Source organism: Ixodes scapularis, unplaced genomic scaffold (assembly GCF_016920785.2).
Source record: "Ixodes scapularis isolate PalLabHiFi unplaced genomic scaffold, ASM1692078v2 PGA_scaffold5__190_contigs__length_132052651, whole genome shotgun sequence".
NCBI classification, from domain to species: Eukaryota; Metazoa; Arthropoda; class Arachnida; order Ixodida; family Ixodidae; genus Ixodes; species Ixodes scapularis.
In genome coordinates this window covers 96,482,685-96,501,475 of record NW_024609880.1, presented here as the reverse complement: position 1 = coordinate 96,501,475, position 18,791 = coordinate 96,482,685, and the positions used below count along the sequence as shown (strand labels likewise).

Sequence of the window (18,791 nt, the reverse complement as noted above, 5' to 3'; positions counted from 1 at the left end):
AGAAAAGCACTGAGAACAGAGTGATAGTACGAATATCATGCATAAATCTCTGATACCGCGTCAGAAGTGTAATTCATATCATAAAAAAAACTTCAGTGCACAAAAAGAAAACGCACACCACACATAATGGTGGAGTATAACTAACAAAGCGCCCACGTCTTAGACCAAGTGAAGTGTACAGTACACATCAATAAGAAAGGCCCATTCGACGAGGCAGTTTCAGGCGGCTGTTCCCAGTTTGCTGACGGCAGGCCTACTTTGCTAGGGTTGAGGACATATATTAACCTTTCTTTTATTCTCTCCCTAAAAATGAAGTTCCTTTGGACAAAACGTGCTCAGCACCGCCGCGTCGACTGCCTAGGCGAGTGGGTCTTTCATACGGTGGGAGACAATAACATGCACCTACTTAATCCGGGGGAGGAGCAATGAGCAGTGAAAGTTCTAGAATGCACACGTACAAACTCCGTAAATGTAACGGAGGAGAAAAGGAACTAAGAGAAGAAAACATGATTCTACGTGCTCTTCCCTCGCGCGGGAGGGGATCAAACCCTTGCGAGATGGAAAGCAATGGAAATTAGTCAAAACAGAGGTAACTAGTTTCTACTGACCTTTAAATAAATGGGCTATAGTTGCATCGCTTTTATTTTTTTTCAATTAATATCACAATTCATACACATCATGAGTTGGGATATCCTAAACAGGTGCAGCCACAAACACGACGTCATAGGTAGACCCACACATGCCATCGAACATCGCTGCAGGTTAAAAAAGAAAAAAAAAGAAAACGCGGGTTTCCTAGAAATATTCACGGGAGCGAATATTTCTTTCAAATTGTACTCTGCATCCACTCTTACTGGGGCACTAACGGAGTCTGCTGTATTAAGTAATAAATAAAATAAATAAAGTAGTGTAAACTTACGGGTGCCCCAAACGCATGGCCCTCAGAACAGCGCTGATGGTCACAAATATAGCGGGACAACCTGCAGCACAGAAAACAAAAACAAACATTGTCAGAGCCCTGTCCGGTAAACAGAAGCGTCACGTTAGTCCGAAACAAACGCCGTGGCGTGAAACGTTGGCCCAATTTGTAATACAGCATGCATCTCCGATGAGGATTAACGCCAAGGCTAATTGTTGTACGCCCCGGGCTTGTCTGTGGAGCTGTATAAGCATGTCTGGACTTTCAGGCCTCTGAGGGTGAGCTAACGACTTTACCAGGGATCAAAGAATCAGATGATAGCACTTAGTTGGCGCGTGCCAACAAGCAAAAACACACCTGCAACGGCAAATTATTACAAGAGAGACCGGCTTTGACGTTAGCTGAGCGTTAGCGTCGGCGGAGCCGCCACTTTTAGCTCTCAACCGCCAAGAACACTAAGTCGTCAGAAGAGTGACATTTACAGTACATGCATATATGTCATACTTCGTCATTTGAGATATGAACAAAAACGTGGAAATGAAAATAAATTAAACCGAACTCTACCCAACATCTCTTATTATCTTAGGTATCACTGAATGATCAGTACTTCGATACAATAGTCACTGAATACTTACTAAAAACGAGCCGTAGCGTGTCGCTGGCATTTTATTATTGCTCCATTGGCAATGAGAATGCGTCACTAGCGTATACACGGAGCGCAAGTTCGGCTGCTTCTTGCGCAGGGTCTGCAGTGATGTCAGAACGCCGAGCCCTGATCGGCTCTGATGGAGGAAAAGTTGGTAGACCTCAATGCTAGCTGCCTTAAGGTCTACCCATTATTCTCGCAATCGGAGTCAACCAGAGCTCGGCGTTCCGATGTCACCGCATCCCCTGCTCAAGAAGCAGATGAACTTGCGGTGCGCATAAGACAGTAGAAGAAAGAAACACGAAGCAAGAGATCTGTGAATAAGAGACCACGCCTTGCTCCTTTGAAGATGTCGGTGAACAACTCATCCTTCTCGCAGACTTCACAATCCAAACTTTGACTCACCCCATCCGACTACGTAGAAAATGAGCAAGGATTTCTGCTCGGCGAAGGCGGAAGCAATCAGCTTGTGGAGGTAGAATCCCTCGCAAAACATCCATGCATACTGGCACAAACGGAAGTATCGGGACAGTGTGTAAAGAACCTTGCACAGGTCCTGCAACAAACAGAGATGGCAAATCATCTTAGCCTTAGCATTTCAGCAAAGGTACGTAGATAAATGAGAGAGCTAATATTTCGTGCGATCTTTTTCTGTCCTTCCGCAACGTCACCATGTAATGCGTATGGCACATATACTGCGAGAGTTTCAAATGTTTTGCTTCACTTTGTGAAACGACCAAACTATCGCCAAATTGGAGCTTTTCCTATATAGTTTTGACCATGCGTAGGCCCTTCTCACGCAGTGGCGAAAACTCAAACTACGGTTGGGGTTCAGAAGGGGAGTTACTTTTCCTCTGCCTCCTCCTCCGTGACTGGAAAGGTAGGGTAACTTCTTGTCCGGACGCCAAGCGCACTTCGAGCTTCTGCCGTTTCGTGTCGCCTTCATTTAAAAGGTTCATTCGGAAGGCGGTGCTGAACGAAGATCATTTCTGAATGTTTCATTTGAAAATGTGCAAAAAAAAACGTTTCGACACTGAAATCTTCAGCGTGACTTGTTTGTTATCAGGGCGAACGATTAAATGTAACGGCGACCAGTCGAACTATATGTGAGAATACAAATGATACGCAGATAATACGCATGGGAAAACACAAACAGATGAGGCGTTTAATATAGAGCCTTCAAGCTAGCAAATGTTTATGGGCGAATCGTGGTCTGTTGACCACAAATACACTGTCAGGATTTGATATGTTAATGATAGGCGATACAGTTCATCGTGTAGTATTAGGTGCATGCTGTAAAAATATATTTTGAAGCCATACCTTCATTCGTACTTTTGCTCATTTTTAGAGTATTGATTGCTTATTGGAAGCATATTGTGCGGTTTATGTTTACAAAACTAAACCGTCGTAAAGTTGCTTCAATATTGTTGCTGTAGTTTTTAGTTGACTTACCGGACTTTGGTGAACTCTGATATTTTTTTCCTCGTTGACGTGGTCAAGGATGAAAAGCGAGTCGACAAGGATGACGCTGATGTCGTATAGAACCATGGCCACGCAGAAATTCTTGTGCAGCGATATTCGATGCACCTGAAGCTGCCTGCAAGCGATCGTGGTTGAGGTTCGACAATCCAAGCATTTGACCAGAAAACATTTTCTTCCGGTAGATAGCACCCTAGAGGTACGTTTGCTTGCGTAAAATGTTTATAACACCTAGGCGATACCCGAGTGCGCTGTTCTACTCCTCAGGGAAATTACATCTCAAGTTACGTGTGGCGTACTTATAATCAAAACATCGGTTGAGATGTTTCGAAAGACAAGAAGAGGGCACTGCATTAGCATAGCACTAAATTGGGCTAGTTGATACATACTTTAAAAAAGGCAAACCAGCTGAAAATATATATAAAGGGCGCAAGGAACAGCGCACTGGAGGGGCACTGATACAAGAAAACATGAAAAAAGATATGATGTAACGGACAAGATAAACAAATGCAGCAATGTATTAAGTTAGGTAAGTTCGTACACATCTTATGAAAGGCATTATTGTACTAAAATATTCGAAGGACACAAGCAGAAGAGTGCTCATACAAGCGCCGTGTGCGTGTGCCTTGTGTCCTCTATTTGTTTTAGTGTTGTTCTGTCTTTTACAGGAGGCACCGCTTTCTTCGGTAACGCACGAAAACACGTCTGAATACGTGGAACAAGATGAAAATCATCTCTTTAGAATATTCTGTTATTTACTGATTAATTAAAACAATTTAAAACAGTCCCAGTTATCTTGTAGTCACAGCCGGCACAAAGCTCAGCGAAAATGCAGGTCTCGATATTAGTGCACCCTCTAAAACAGTGTCGATAGGCAAACGGAATTCAAACACGTGGGCTTAGATCATAAAGGAATGTTTGCCTTCCAGTGGTGTCTGAAAGATTTTGAACCGCCGTGTAATACACTAATACCAACTATTGAGGAAATTGCGGTTGTGATTGTGTCCATGAAATTATCAAAATTAAGAAGTTCTCATTTCATTTCATTTCATTTAAATGCAATTGGGATCTGTTTTATTCTGCAAGTTTTCAGTGGTTACAAAAACGCTTGACTGTTTTATGACAAAATTTCGACCTGGCTTCATAGTAAAGCGATTATATACACTACTTCTTTAGTAACACTAATAATAGCATGAGACAATTTGCCCCCCAAAAAACGTTCAATTATGCGACCCGTTTGCTCAAATCAATTTAAAGGTTGTTTTTTTTTGTCTTAAATTGCAGGCGACACTATATACGCTAATATTTGACTCTCTACCGGCTGAACTATGAAAATAAAAGGAAAAAAATCGTCAATTTATATGTGACCTAACTATTCCGCTCCACAAAAAAGTACATTCTAGCAACAACATTAGGAAAAAATATAGAAATGTATACCCACTTGTATACGGAGAAGATGACGATAGCGGGCACCAGCACTATCACGGAGAGAGAATGGAGTACGATGGAGAACACGGTCATAGAACGGTGGTACTGCGTAGAAAATAACATGAATTGGGATAGAATTACAAGTTAAACGTTACTTGTATACACGCTATACAACCATTAAAAACCTCTCTACCTCAAGGGAGCCGCAGTCGTAAAACGTGAACTCCTTTCCGAACTCCTGGTTGTAGTACCAAGTTCCGTTCTCCCAACAAATTTTTTTCGACATCTCTGCAATGAAGCATTTGACAAAAATAAATAATGCACCATAATATCCCTGAGGGACGTCACCCTAAATAAAAATCTGGAATACCTACTTTCCTACAAACGACGTGGGAGATTCGATCTCTGCATTTTATGGAGGGAGCATGCCAAATGATTACATTGAAAATATGTCTAAGTCTTAAAAAAAAAAAGACTTTCTGTGCTGTGCCACTGAACATAATGTTTTGCGTACTTCTGTCATGCTAGCACATACTTGCTTTTCTTCTAAATTTAAACATACTTTTCGACTTGTCATTTCCTAAGACCATTTTTTCTAATGCAGCGAGTTGGTATCCCAACTGATTTGCGGGAGCTTTTATTGTATATACATTATTCAGTCATTTTTTTCGAATAAACGTGAAAGTTAAGGTGAGGTTTCTATTTTCTTAGATTATATTTTTACGTTATACTAAGCTAATATTTTCGTCCTCTTAATTGTTTTTGTTTATCTTGGAGCAGTAAGCGCTGGAGAACTAATTACTACAATTTAGAAATAATAGGATTTAACGATTAATTGACATGCATGCCAATTTCTTCTGCCCTTTCCAGTGTAGACTGAGCTTATGGGTGCAATTAGGGCCTTTATTTTCAGCTCATAGTTTATTCACATCGGTAGCGGAAGTCAAGGGTGATCCCATGTTCCCGTTCCTTTTCTGAAGAGCTAAACCAAGACCGTGAAAAGTGTATTTGTTAGATTCATTACTGCCCTATTTCCAAACTTCAGTGATCTCATACATATTTTGAATTATTTATACGTGTAAGGGGGAATAAAAATAAATGCTGGCCGTAAAACGAACCCGAAAAGTGGACGTCTGAACCTAGAGAGCTAAAAGTTTTGTCAAAGCCGTAGTTTAGTGGCGCAGTTTTCTTGAAGCACGCCTTAAAATTACATAAGGTGGAATCCTACACTAAAATGCACCTTTGATCAAAAGCGTAATCTCCCGGCGTGCGTGCGCCAATTTTTCCGGATAGTTTTACGGCCAGCCAATCTATTTACACAGCTCCATATTAGCGTCTTTAAAAAAGGATATACTCTCAAATGGGGCCACCCTTTTTGCGGGGCATGCATAAATCAGCGCACGAGAAGTATAGGATCACGCAGAACATACGGGAAAACCACAAACACTAATAGCTTTTTTGAACCACCTCTTGCTTGAGCCTAATCACAATAACAAAACCACCCAGGGTAATGAGAACCTTGATGCAAAACCTGGAGAAATAAATGGTAAGAGAAGGTCTGCGTGGACTTCCTGAGTATTAACCGCGAAAACAACAACAACAAAAAACCGATTGCGGTTCATTATAGGTTTTCTCTCTAGAGCCTCAAAACAACGACTTATTCCCAATTTAGAAATTGCGGTCTTTTAATCCCTAATATATGTAAAGGCGCGAGGGAAAAGGATATTGAATTTTGATAGCTGATTTGGACTGCAAGAGTTGGAAGCTGAAATAACGAGCCTCTTGGACTCGCAAGTTGAAACACCGCTAGATTCAGATTCTGCGTCCATATTACTCTGAAGAAAACAAATACTCTGAACACAAGAATAAAGCAAAAAAACCTCTTTGCTGGAGATATGAGGGCGTAAAATAATTAGACCAGTAGGATTACAGTTTATGCTGAAGCTCCATTGTTCGAAGGGGGAAAAAAAGAAGATATTTTAAATCAACATTTTCGTGAACTTTTTTTTTTGCGAATTTTTAAGTTCATTTTATCTTTTTTGTGGACACTCATGCTCAAAATGTATAGTAGGATAAAGAGTGACGTCGCCTGCAATGCTATCTGAGAGGCGGAAAACAAGAGGGACCCTACAGAATATGCGAAACCAATGAACACATATCACTGCATTCTAAGACACCTAGAAACTGCCGTACCAACGTTTGTCCGGTATAGATCTAGTTAGCCGTGCATGCAACATCTCCTTTCCTAAGCCAAACCTTAGGCGCATCACGAAAGAAGGATCATCTAGAGGCAAGGTAATAAGGTGTGTTTATCCAGGATTTAAAATTTGGGGGGCGTGACAAATAGCCGGGAGGGGCTTTGCGAGTAGGGGTGTGGGGCATGCTATGGGATTTGCATTTTTTTATCATATTGGGAATGAGGGGGTATAAATCACTGTAATCACAGCTTTCAGAAACGGTGGAACCCAAATCAAAGTAATGAAGAATCAAACTACTGCCAATGGAATGAAAGAATATACTTCTACTCTCGCTCGTCGCTATAGATTTGAAGGTGGTGGCATTCCTGGTGGCCTTGAGTGCCATCAGGAAAAGGGAAAACGAGCTTACTCGACGAAGCGAGAGGTTTGTCCCGACACCTGTCAGCGGGTACTCGTTTAAAAGTAAAGAAATCGGTTTGGCAACCTGATAGCCAAACGTACCTCAACCGAAGGACTCGGGATTCCCCCAGAGAACCGGTGGATCTTTAAGGTGCTGCAGAAAGCCTCATTTACGCGGTACCTGCGCTGTAATAAACCGTTGTCCGTTTTCCGAAATTTGGGCTAGGAGCTTAACTCGGCCAACTGGAGACTCATTCGCCGTTAATTTGAATGCGGCGAGTCGTGTTCATCTGACAATCACTCGGCAGCCAATGAGACTATGGCATTAGTTGATGAGAATGCCAAGGAGCGAAACGGGAAAGGAGGCATCTGACTATTAAAAGCCACGCCCAGCATTTATTAAGTTGCCGGCGCCTATAACGACATGTAAAAAAAAAAAAAACTTCGAGTGACGAAAGTGTTGCAATTTTTTATACTTAAAAGTGTCAGAATACTTTCGTACAAACTTTGCGAGGAAAATCTAACACTGCGTGTAAAACGAGTTATTTGTCAGCACGTATCTAACCTAATTATCGTGTTCGAATCCGCGCCGCTAATCCCAAAGGCGGGTAACCTTACTGCGCAATGGAACCGACGGAAACAGCGACAAACTTCATGCATAACGCAAACTAAAAAGAATAAAAGAGAATACTCTCTAGGGTACTTGTCCCAAATTGCTGACAGTAAAACATCACTTTGCCCCAGGTAATTGTCACTCAGCGGTGGCTTACCGGCCCACCTCGGGGCTTGAACGTTCGCCCAATCGATTCTACAACCTCCCTAATCAAAGCACGAAACAAGAAAGGATTTTCTCAGAAAACAACGCGCCGCAAACAAGAGCTTCCCTATACCTCCTTACGTTGTAGTTTGCTGTTTCTTCTTCTCCTTTCTCTCCTCTCCTCCTTCCCCCTCCACCACCTCCCCCGGCGCCCTTCCCAAGGACGATTTCCAGACCAAGGAGTTGCTCCTTTGAATTCAGAGCATGGCCGGCGGACTTGCGAAGTCACTGAGCCGTCCTTTTTGCCGGTGGAAGCGACGTATAATGGATTTCTCGAAATAAAACTAGGTATCCAGTGTAAACAGACATCTAATGGACCCAACTGGGACATTCGACGGTTGGAGGATCGGGATATTTTGTTTTCCTAAGCGTTTGTTGCTGTTCTTTGTTTTTGTGTGTTTTTTTTACAGAGCCGCCTGAACAAACAGTCTCGCACTTTCCAGTTTTTCTTTCCGTTAAAGGATCAGATTGAAGTAGTCCTTTTTTATAGTTTTACGGGTTTCGGAAGAATAAACAACGACGCCGGAAATAATATTTGTATTGCCGGAACCGGTTGGAAAAGAAATAGCGAAGGGAAATATTGTTTTTTTTTAACTCGGCTCAATAACTGCATAATATCCGAGGCCAAAAGTGCTCGTTTATGGGGTGTACATTTTACCCGACGTTAATAAAATCAATTAAAACCAGAATTAAAAAAAACAACTAATAAATGCTGAAAGTAGTTATATTGCACGTATTCCTTCAGTTGAGAAACTCTTTTTTTTTTCATTTGTGTCATATTTATGATAATATGATTCATTGAGGGATTAAAGATTAACTTATATGTTTATTTTAATATGGTAGGCTGTTTTAGCTATACGCTGATGTCGAATAGACGAGTGCCTTCAAGTTTAAGGTAACTAATGGCCAATTCATGTGAAAAAGGCGGTGTTGCTTCGAAATGGCTTATAATCCTGCCACTTTCATCTTATGTTTCCCCCCTATTTAATATACGGAAGCTCCACCTGAGGTCTTGGATTGAAGTTCAAACAACTTGGACTTCAAAGAGGCTGGCTGCATTAGTAAAGATAATGAATGGAAGGTGATCAAAAGCAAAAACGTTTCAACTCGTATACCCGATCTCATTATGTCTTTTATGCTTCACATATTTAATGTCTATTCTACAGTAATGTTCTATGTGCTCTGGTCCTTCTAAACATAAGAAACAAAGCTTAAGTTTATTTATTACATTCAATAAGAGGTGTTACAGTGAATTGAACATACGTTATATGAGGGCCATTAACACATGAAAAAATTTAATTACTAAGAGTATATTTAGGAAACAATTACAATATTAACCTTTGGAGGAGGGGAACAAAGGGGACAAAGGACAAACACAAATCTCAAGCCCAGTTAGGGGACGTGCGTTTGGAGATTTGTGTTTATCCTTTGTTCCCCTTTTTCCCCTTCTGCAGGGATTAATATTGTCATTCTTGTCCAGCTCGCTTGCACCTTTGCATTAATGGCACTATAATAAGAAGCGAAATTAGTCACGCTAAGGTTTAATGTATTACTCATCTCTACAGGTTGTCTTCAGAATTATTTTTTTTATATGCTGTAAGCCCGGTATTTTTTTTTTTTTTTTGAAAATACCACGTAAACCTTTACCCCCCACATAGTACGAATATGGTTTAATGCAGGTTTATCTTCATGCCCTGAATATCAGTGAAAGCTAGAGAAGTCTTTTTCTGTCATATTTAAACAATTGATTCTTCCACTCAACAACTCACTCATAAATAAACACAAAACTTCCATGAAAAAAAAAATCACATGGCAAGCAAAGTCGATAATGGGAGGGAAATCCGTTTCAGAAAGCCGTCAAACACGATAAAAATTATCTTCATTCTGAGGCTTCTGTGCACATGCCGCGGACAAGGTTATGGACACTCATTATGTAATACCATACTTTGTCGGACGCTTTCTAAGGGTTTTCTTGACATTCATCCTCGAACAACCTTAATCACCTCTTACCGTCTTCCTGATTAGAGAATATCCAAAGTTGCTTTGATCCGCACAACATGGGTGCCTTCACTAAAACAATATATTATAAACTCTTATAAATGATGGCATTCATTAAAGCTTGATTGACTACTTAGAAGATATTCCGATCTTAGTGAGGCCAGAAAATTTCAGGTTATTTGCTTTTAGTTTATCAACATTGGCACAAGCACCCATGCTTTGAGGTGGCATATAACTTACTGATGCATTGAGGCTTCTCAGTGATGTAGTATGCGTGGAAAGGGCAAGGTTTCTGCACTGTCATTCCAGCCGGCGTGTCCTTGTAGCAGGTCCAGCCGTCCCAAGTAGCCGGACAGTATAGCCCCTCTGCGAACGAAAGATACGTATTTCATATTTTTAAGATGTCCTGAACATGGCTTGTGTGACCACAAATTTTGTAATGTCCTGCTGAAGGTCGCTTCATAGTTTGACAGTCAAAAGCAGCTTGAGCAACCAGGTGTTTGGATGCAGCGACGATGGCGACACTGGCGTTCGCTCGCTCGCACTTTTTGCCGAAACCTCCGCGACCGATGGACAGGATCACGACATTCGACAATTTGATACGCTGGCTCCTGTGACATCATTTATCGCCACTTAGGAACCCATTTCGATGCCCAGGCGGCATTAAGACTCTACGCAGTCCAGTCAGGGACGCGTACAAGGAACCATACCACACACGTAAGGCCTTGTTACGTTCCCAAACGCTGACATTCTACACTACATGTAATCAGCCTTCGTGCTTTCTGTGCCTGTCTCATTGCCTAATGCTTGTACCTTTTTTAATGCGATAGCATTTTTCAGCTATCCGCCCCCCATTTCGTGGACCTTTCCTGCCTCCTAATGCGCTGTTTGCCCGTCAAATTTAGCGGAAAAGTTGACGTCACATGACGTATACACTGATTAATTTTCCCCTGTAAATGTAGCAGGAAATTTGATGCAATGGAACCTGACGTCACGGGACCAACAAAAAATATTTACTTTCCCCGCTAAATTTTGAGGAAGAATCGACGTCACATGACCTATGCACAATATGGCGTCCGCTCGTCTTTTTTTTTTCTTTCTGTTCAAGGTTAGAAGAAATGCTATGTACGAATTCAAGGCGCTTATAGTTTTACACGATAGTTCTTTCATGAATCCATGGTGATTACCGTTTAGTAGATTACAAGACTCAATATATTTTATTACATTTGAAAATATTTTATCTTCAATCGTTTTTGGTGGAATATATATTAGTAAGTGGTGATGGACGATAATTACGAGGCGAGTTTCGATCACCAGAGTTTTGTATAGGGATGACAAGGTCGATTTTCCAATCATCGGAAATGTGACCGGGAGCAAGAGATTAAAAAGAAATAAAAAAAAAGATAGTGGATAGAAACAGATGTAATAAGTCCCTCGATGTTTTTTTACTATTTTAGAGTTTATTAGGTTTTCTCTGGTAGTTAAAGCGTTTTTCTGATTTTCGATGGCTTTTAAAGCACCACAGGAGTTTATACTAATCGGTTTTAAGTATGTGTGTATGTGTGTGAAGAGTGGGGGGGGCTCCAGAATGGGACCTTCGGATTATAGCGAAGGTTTTCGTCGATAAGTACAAAAGTAAAATGTAAAATGGTTATTTCGGCAATCAGCTCACTGTTTATCAGCCAAGCCATCCCGCTGTTATCTATCAGAGCCAGGGAAGCAAAAGCTTGGGATTGATTATATTCCAGAACCGTTTGGGTTCGTTGGATAACACTCTAACTAGGTCCCTTTCATAAAATTTAAATTTAGCGTTTGGAATTTTATTTCTATATAGTTTTTCGTATCCTTGAAATTTATTCCATAAGTCCTTATGGAGGGCGATAGTTTAGCATGCTTAGATAACCTATTTTTTTGTTGCCGATCCGATTAATCGATATACTGGGGGTGGTGCCCGTCCGCTTTAACATACACCAAAGGCACGTATTTGTAGGCTGGGAAGCATTACTTATTTTTAAGTGGGATCCAAGTTTCTTCAAGTGTTCGACCATAAGAACATTTCTTGAGTTACGCATAACATTCTTGTAATTCAGCGTTAATCGATGCGTAATCAGCTTTGGCGTAGTCTTATTTGCTTAAGATGAAGGCATTTTCACTTAAGAAGAGAGGAAAAGTTAAAATTGAATAAATAAATAAAGCTGAAATCACCAGCTTCTCTTAGCATGGCCAACGGCAAAAAGGCTCGACCGATAGCGCGCAGGTACGTGAACTGGAAATATGCATCGCGGGGGGGGGGGGGGGATATTTATTGGTCGTTATTGCAGAATATTGTCTGAAGCACCGGACACGAACGATGAACGAACTACGAATGAAATACTGGTTAAAAAGTTTGCGCGCAAGAAAAAGAGATCAACATGTCACGAACTTACAAAGAAAAACCTTTATTTTATTTATTTTTTTCCCCTTAGTAGCTAGCTGATGGCTGCAGCGTACTCTTGCGTAAAATTGGCTTTCCCGCGACATTACCGCTTATGCGGGGAAGCCCGAGAGTCAGGGTCAGACTCAATGAACTGCCGAAGTTGCACGCTCTGTTAGTTCACATATATGATAATACCGAGTATCTCCAACCTGTACGTAATGTAGAACGTTATCGATGATGCTGGTTCGACAGAGATGCCACGTTTTTGTTTTGTTATACTCTTCTGCGTCAATTCCACAGTTAAATTTACATCGCGACATTCTCGCTGATCATGTCGACGATAAACGCAGTAAAAAGGCAGCCCTCGCAAGGAGGATTCAGTCAGACTCTGATGTGGTCTAAAATCGACCAGTGACATTTCTACGGACCTCAGAAGGGCACAATACGCGTATATGTTTTTACATTTCTGAAGTGCCAAGAACTGCAAAAAAAAAAAAAAATAAGTGGATATTTGCGCTGTTCTAGAGCGCGCATTCGTTCGCCAGGTGTGATAAGTGCTGGGTCTGTGTCTTCCTTTCTGTCCATGGAAACATGTGGAAACATCGGTGACGAGTATATACCCAGGGTGCATTAAGCGCATACGTATATGGGCATCGACACATGAGCTCGGTTGGAAGAGCATCCTTATTCAGTCGTTTTGCAAGGAAAGTGGACTGAGTTAAGAGTACAAATCAGACATTGTTAAAGTTAAGTTTTAGCTTACTTTGAGCTAGCTAGTCCATTCCTTTGTTGGTAGGGCCAGCTTAAGTGTGTGCCGTGGACGAGTCGACGTAATGTAGGAGCGTGGTGTGTAAATCAGTTCAGAACTTTTTTTTTTTAGGTCTAATTTATGGAGAACACCAAAGGCACGTATAATGTGAAAAAATATATCGTATTATTATGAAAACCAGGTCAATGGCAATCCAGCCACATCCAAACGTGAGATGATCAAGATATTGAGCGGTTCATATTATCAGCAAATGTTCGTATTTCAATACTTTCATGATGTACAGATAGATAAACCTACTTCATTGTATTCTTTCCAAACTATTTTTTACTCGCGTCAATCGCCCCCCCCCCCCCTAAAAAAAAAGAAAAAAACTAATATAAGTTGTCGAAAGGTACCAAGTGATTACAATATTTGCTCGCTGTTTTCTTTTTTTTTTCTTTTTTTTTGCATATCTGGTTTTTACTTTTGTCTGGACTGGCATACTTTCTTATAATTTCAAAGTTCAAAGATATAAGGAAAACTTTTCTGAATGTCGGCATATACTCATTACATTAAACAAAATAGAAATATTGAAAGCGCCAACTCGCAATGCAATGCATATATATGTTGAAATCGATATTAATATGCGCCGATAGTAATTGCTATAGAATAGTTATAGAATTGTAAGTTTCAACTTACAATTTCTGCATCTCAAGACCTGTTGAACGACTTTCTAAGCGTTTGTTTTCGGTAGTCATAAACCTATCAAAAATATCCGCTAGAAACAACATCCGTTGTATTAATGTACAATAATTTAGATCTAGGAAAGGCTAACTTATGTGCAAATAGTGCTTTAGCCTGAATCAAAATACCTCAGTATACTTGGCGGCAGTAGAGTTGTGTTCGGAACTACACTAACGCGTGCATTCTCACTAAAATAAAAGGAATAAACGCAACCGGCCGTAGCCTTGTGCCTGCGTCTCATTGTCTAATGTTATTATTTAGTAAAGACTTCTAACGCATCTAACCGTCACCACATTATTGTCATCATGATTAGTCATAATTTCAGTCACCACTATATAAAACCTTTCCCCCTTTATAAAGCAAGTTACGCCTCAGCTCGTAAGTTCCGATAATTGGAATCTGTTAAAAAAAATTCAGAAAACGTCTGTATTTATTCTTACGCAAGAAAAACAATTGAAAAGGTTGTTTTTTTTTGTCAAATTCTGCAGTCGAGCCAAAAGGGCAATCGTGTATCCCCGTGAACAACGCAGCGCGTTATTCAAGTTTGATACGCTCTGCGTCCAGTCATCGCGAAAACGGGTTTCCTTAAAAGTATATTGAATTGCAGAGCCGGTTATTGATATTAAACAAAAAGCTAACGGCTTCTTCCTAAAGAAAACGTAATGCTGATCTTGTGGACTCTATCCCAAAAGAAGGAACCAGATACATGATAACAATCGCACGCTGGAGACAACGTGCAAGCGTTCATTATTATCTTCATCTTCGGGTCAAACAAAACGTCGCGCGTGCTTTCTTCGCGGTTTCGACCGTACTTATCACCCGCTGTTGTAGCAGATTTTCCGCATTAATGTAGTTGTTTGAAAGTAAAATATTAGGGACACCATTGAAATAGAAATCTTATCGTCACTTTTCTTCCGCTCAGGTTAGCGGTATGCGCCAATTCGTGTTTAGATCGATGAAACGGTTCTCGCTTTCTCCCACTCTCGTATGATTGGGAGTAGTACATGTCAGGGGACCTGGACAATTTTGTTTAGCTGTTCGTTTCGACTGCCGCGGTAATTGCGTTCCAGTAATGACAATTATTAAATCCACTGCGCCCAAGCTGCAATTTCGACATTGGTTATTACTATTTTGTGATTGCCATTTTCTGACTCTCGCCACACGGAGCATATACATATTCGAAATATGCGGGCAAGTAACACGTGAATGGTCATTGGCATTAGAGAGAATTTTGGGAAACCGTTTTGGCACATATCCGATATGGTACGATAGGCCCTCCGGTACGAATTGCGCATGTGCGAGTTTTCTGTGGTCGCGCATGCGCAGTTCGTACCAGAAACTACGTCGTACCCTACAGCATGTGCAAAAACGGTTCCCTAACACTCTTGATTTTGTAGAGTGTGTGGTTTAATCCAGATGATCCCACTTTACAGTTACACTGATATGTGTATCTACGCTCCGTTTCATATTACGTTGGATCGCAGCCAACTCTAAACTAAACCGAGTCATGCACAAAACAATAAAGTACAAGATAATAGAGCCTTCAGTCTGAGTGGTCGGCTTAATCGGTGATAGAAAAAGTACGAAGACGGGGAGCGTCGTGAGACGTCCATTCTGAAGCTACTTGGTTGGCTCCATCGAATGGCATAGTGTCGGCTACGCTCGACTTAAGGTTAAACGGAGTACGATATGAGAGAGTAAATAAATTTAAAAAAAGACACACTCAGTGACTTTTTGTTTCAGTCCACTCAGCTTTGTTTTGTTTTTTTTTTTGTTTTCTTCTGCGATTACCTCTGTTTGTGAATATTTCTGACACGCACACACAAAAGAAAAAGGCTCAACACAAAAGAATTGTGGTACGCTGCAAACTAGAGCCACTCCATAAGCTGTGCTTCAGAGTAACGGCACTTCAGCCATCTTGCTGTTTAAAATCATGGTTGCCAGTTATCTGAAGTTTTATCCGAAATTGCAGGAAACGTTTTTCCGTGCTCCAGAAATGTTAGAACAGTTCGCGACAGAGCAAAGCGATATCACATGAGCTTCCTACCAAAGAGTTTCAAGCTGAGGAAGTAGCATTCGTCAATTGTGACGACTGACTGCTGCGTTTGCTCTACTCTAAGCACCAAAATGGCGGCGCCCACAACAAGCACGGGGAACAGAGTGCCGATACTCTAAGCGTAGCTCATTGAGTGGCTCTGGTACAAACCCTTCATGAAAGGGGTATTTTGATAGATTGGTGCAAGAGTGAGTTAAAAAAATGTTTCCATTAATCAATTTCGCAACGAAACTTTACAGTGGTCGAAGGAAAAAGGAAAAATTCAATTTATATACGCGAAACCGAGGCAAATAAGATCATAATCCTGGATATTGCCGCTCTATACAAGGCATGCTGTCATTTTTATCGTGCGCTTCAAGCTATTTCCTGATAAAAAAAAAACTCGTACGTTACTGGTGCTGAAAAAATTCCTCAGCCGCTACTGAAATTTACTTTGATGAGAGCACAGTGGAAACCCAGGAATACATTCTTTTTAAAGACCCAAACTCGACATCAAGTCTAAAGAAGCGCACTTAAACAGAAGCAGCCAGAACAAAAAAAAAAAAGGGGAAAAAAGATGCAAAGTCACGAATCACTGCACGGATAACGGATACTCAATTTAACAAGTGGATAAAGTATCTCGTTTTTGAAGACTAAGAATTTGTGAGTACGGAGAAAAAAGGTCATGTATACAATGAAATCCAATTTGTAGATCTATCTTAGAACAATTATATAATTGTGTTCAATAAATATATGGAAGAACATACGATCATATGGGAACTTATATAATCCTTATAAAATGAATACGTCCAGTATTTTTAAATAAAATATTATGTTGTTGTTTTTTTTATTGGTGTATTTATGGTGGAATAGTAAATGTATACAATATAAAGTAGGCGACCTTCCGAGAGAGGGCTTGGGTTTGGGATTCTATAGCAAAGAAGTAAAAATAAACGAAACACAGAATTTACAGACCATATACCATTTTACGCTTAACCTGTTATACTAAGTTTACGGAGTGAGAGAATCCTCACTGAGGAGCCGTAATCCCGGATGTGCGCCACTCTGGCAATCCCAAACATTGCAGAAATCACATCAACATTCAAAAACATCATTTTCAAAAATAATCCCGTGCAAGCTTCGCCTCTCGGCCATGAACAGAGGGTTTATGTGCTAGTTTTGCGTACAGCCCTACCCCAAAACCCATTATGACTTTTCGCTATCTGGATTATGGAACCGGAAGTCTTAGGGAATTCTACCTGGAAATCTGAAATCCAGATTGCAGACAAGAGAATAATTTCGGAAAACTGGAAATCCAGAAAGAATCCAATCAATTTTCTAGTCCCATCATCCGGATGGAGAACAGTTATATGAAATTTTTGTGTAGGGAGCGAGAAAAAAAATTACGTCAGACTCACCCCTTGGGGAAGACGTGGCGTCCGCATCTCCGCTCAGCATTTCGTCGCAGCACTCCCTGGCGGCCCGGCAGCAAGACTCCCACCGCTCGGCGAACAGCTTCTTCTTGAAGGTGTCGTACACTTCGACGTCGCTCTGGTTGCCGTAGGGAACGTAGCACTCTGTGGGTGTTTCACAGTCCCGGCACAACTTGCCCGACCGACAGTACCTGCATGCGGAGGGACCAGCAAGTGTCCGCTGAGCTGAGAGGGAGCTGTAGTCGTGAACAACAAAAGGACCGCGGGGCGCGGCTTCTAATGTATACGCTCCTTGCTTTGTAGTTCGTTGTTCGGCATACTTATCGGCTACCGCGGAAGAATTTTTTGCCTGCAGAGCGGTAATAAGAGGCTCCACACTTCGCCCCACCCTGCGTTTCTGCAGCTGTCAGTGAGTCTATGCCCGTTTGCAGAAAAGGCTCCTGTCGCTGCCATTTCGTGCGATGCTTGCGCCCCAAAACGTTTCCGTCATGTTGGGGCGTGCTGGGGGCACGTCATATGGTGCACGAAAAGAAGATGGCGGCGGCTGCCCTGCCGACGGCCAGTGTTACAGACGCACTTTCTGTTTAATGAAGCAGGAGGAGGTACCTACACAGAGTCATAGCTTCAAATGCTGAAGCATTGGGGCATGTTGAAGGGATGGAGCTAATACCCCTGTCAGACGGGCTAGTTTAATGTCACTACAAGCGAGTGCCCTTCAACCCGTCGAAACACACTCCAAGTGTGTTGGTGCTACACAGGAAAACTTAGTGTCACTCCAAAATGATGGCAATAACGATGGGTAAGTAATGGGCAAGCAACATATTACAGTCCATACGCATTTTTTTCATAAATAACCTCGTCGCCTTATTAGAAACACGTTACCACACATTGTTGCGCTAAGTCACGAGTTTTAATCCAAATTTAAATTCAATTTGATCATTACGATCAGCCATTACAAGCCAGTGATACACGTCCGCACGCCGGTACGATACTCTGTTTCACCTTATGATGTACCGCAGAAAAGGCTACAAGCGCGAGCTCCTTGCTCTAGGGCACATCAAGGCGGCACAAGCTCTCGTGCGTTAAGAGTATCTCCCAACGCTATGAGCTCGCGCATCTAGCCTTGTCTGCGGTACAACATAAGGTGAAACGGAGTACAGATCGAAACGAGCAGAAGTAGGGATTGAACCTAGGATTCCTGGGTTCTGCAGCGCGAGCTTTCGCTCCGCGTGCTCCGAGCTGGTGTGCGCGAGTCCACTCGGCCACTCGCCACTCGCCACAATGAAACATCATGAAGTCTGTGGAGGACGAGCTGGAGGGCGTTATCCGCGATGTTGGACAGTGAAAGCGCATGGTTGGGGCACTTTTCTACGTAGGAGCCCAACGCCTTTCAGATAAGAGGCAGCTGGACCTGGATGCCGACGCACAGACAAGAATTTCAAGTGACATCGATCAGCAGCTGCAGGCCAATGCCTTCACCATAGCCGCTCTCATGACCGACAACCTACCCGTGATCAGTCGAGAACGGTGG

At 41.7% G+C, this 18,791-nt stretch overlaps 1 protein-coding gene across 1 annotated transcript in view; it reads right to left on the bottom strand.

The window, feature by feature from the left end:
- LOC8027468 (calcitonin gene-related peptide type 1 receptor) overlaps positions 1-18,791 on the bottom strand; it is a 62,341-nt gene that overhangs the window by 24,003 nt on the left and 19,547 nt on the right. Inside the window, exons 3-9 of the mRNA XM_042293913.1 lie at positions 17,246-17,451; positions 10,125-10,250; positions 4,666-4,760; positions 4,486-4,577; positions 3,018-3,162; positions 1,971-2,121; positions 920-980 (exon numbers count right to left, since the gene is read on the bottom strand). Of these exons, the coding sequence (XP_042149847.1) occupies positions 920-980; positions 1,971-2,121; positions 3,018-3,162; positions 4,486-4,577; positions 4,666-4,760; positions 10,125-10,250; positions 17,246-17,451 (876 nt within the window). The remainder of the gene's footprint in view (positions 1-919; positions 981-1,970; positions 2,122-3,017; positions 3,163-4,485; positions 4,578-4,665; positions 4,761-10,124; positions 10,251-17,245; positions 17,452-18,791) is intronic.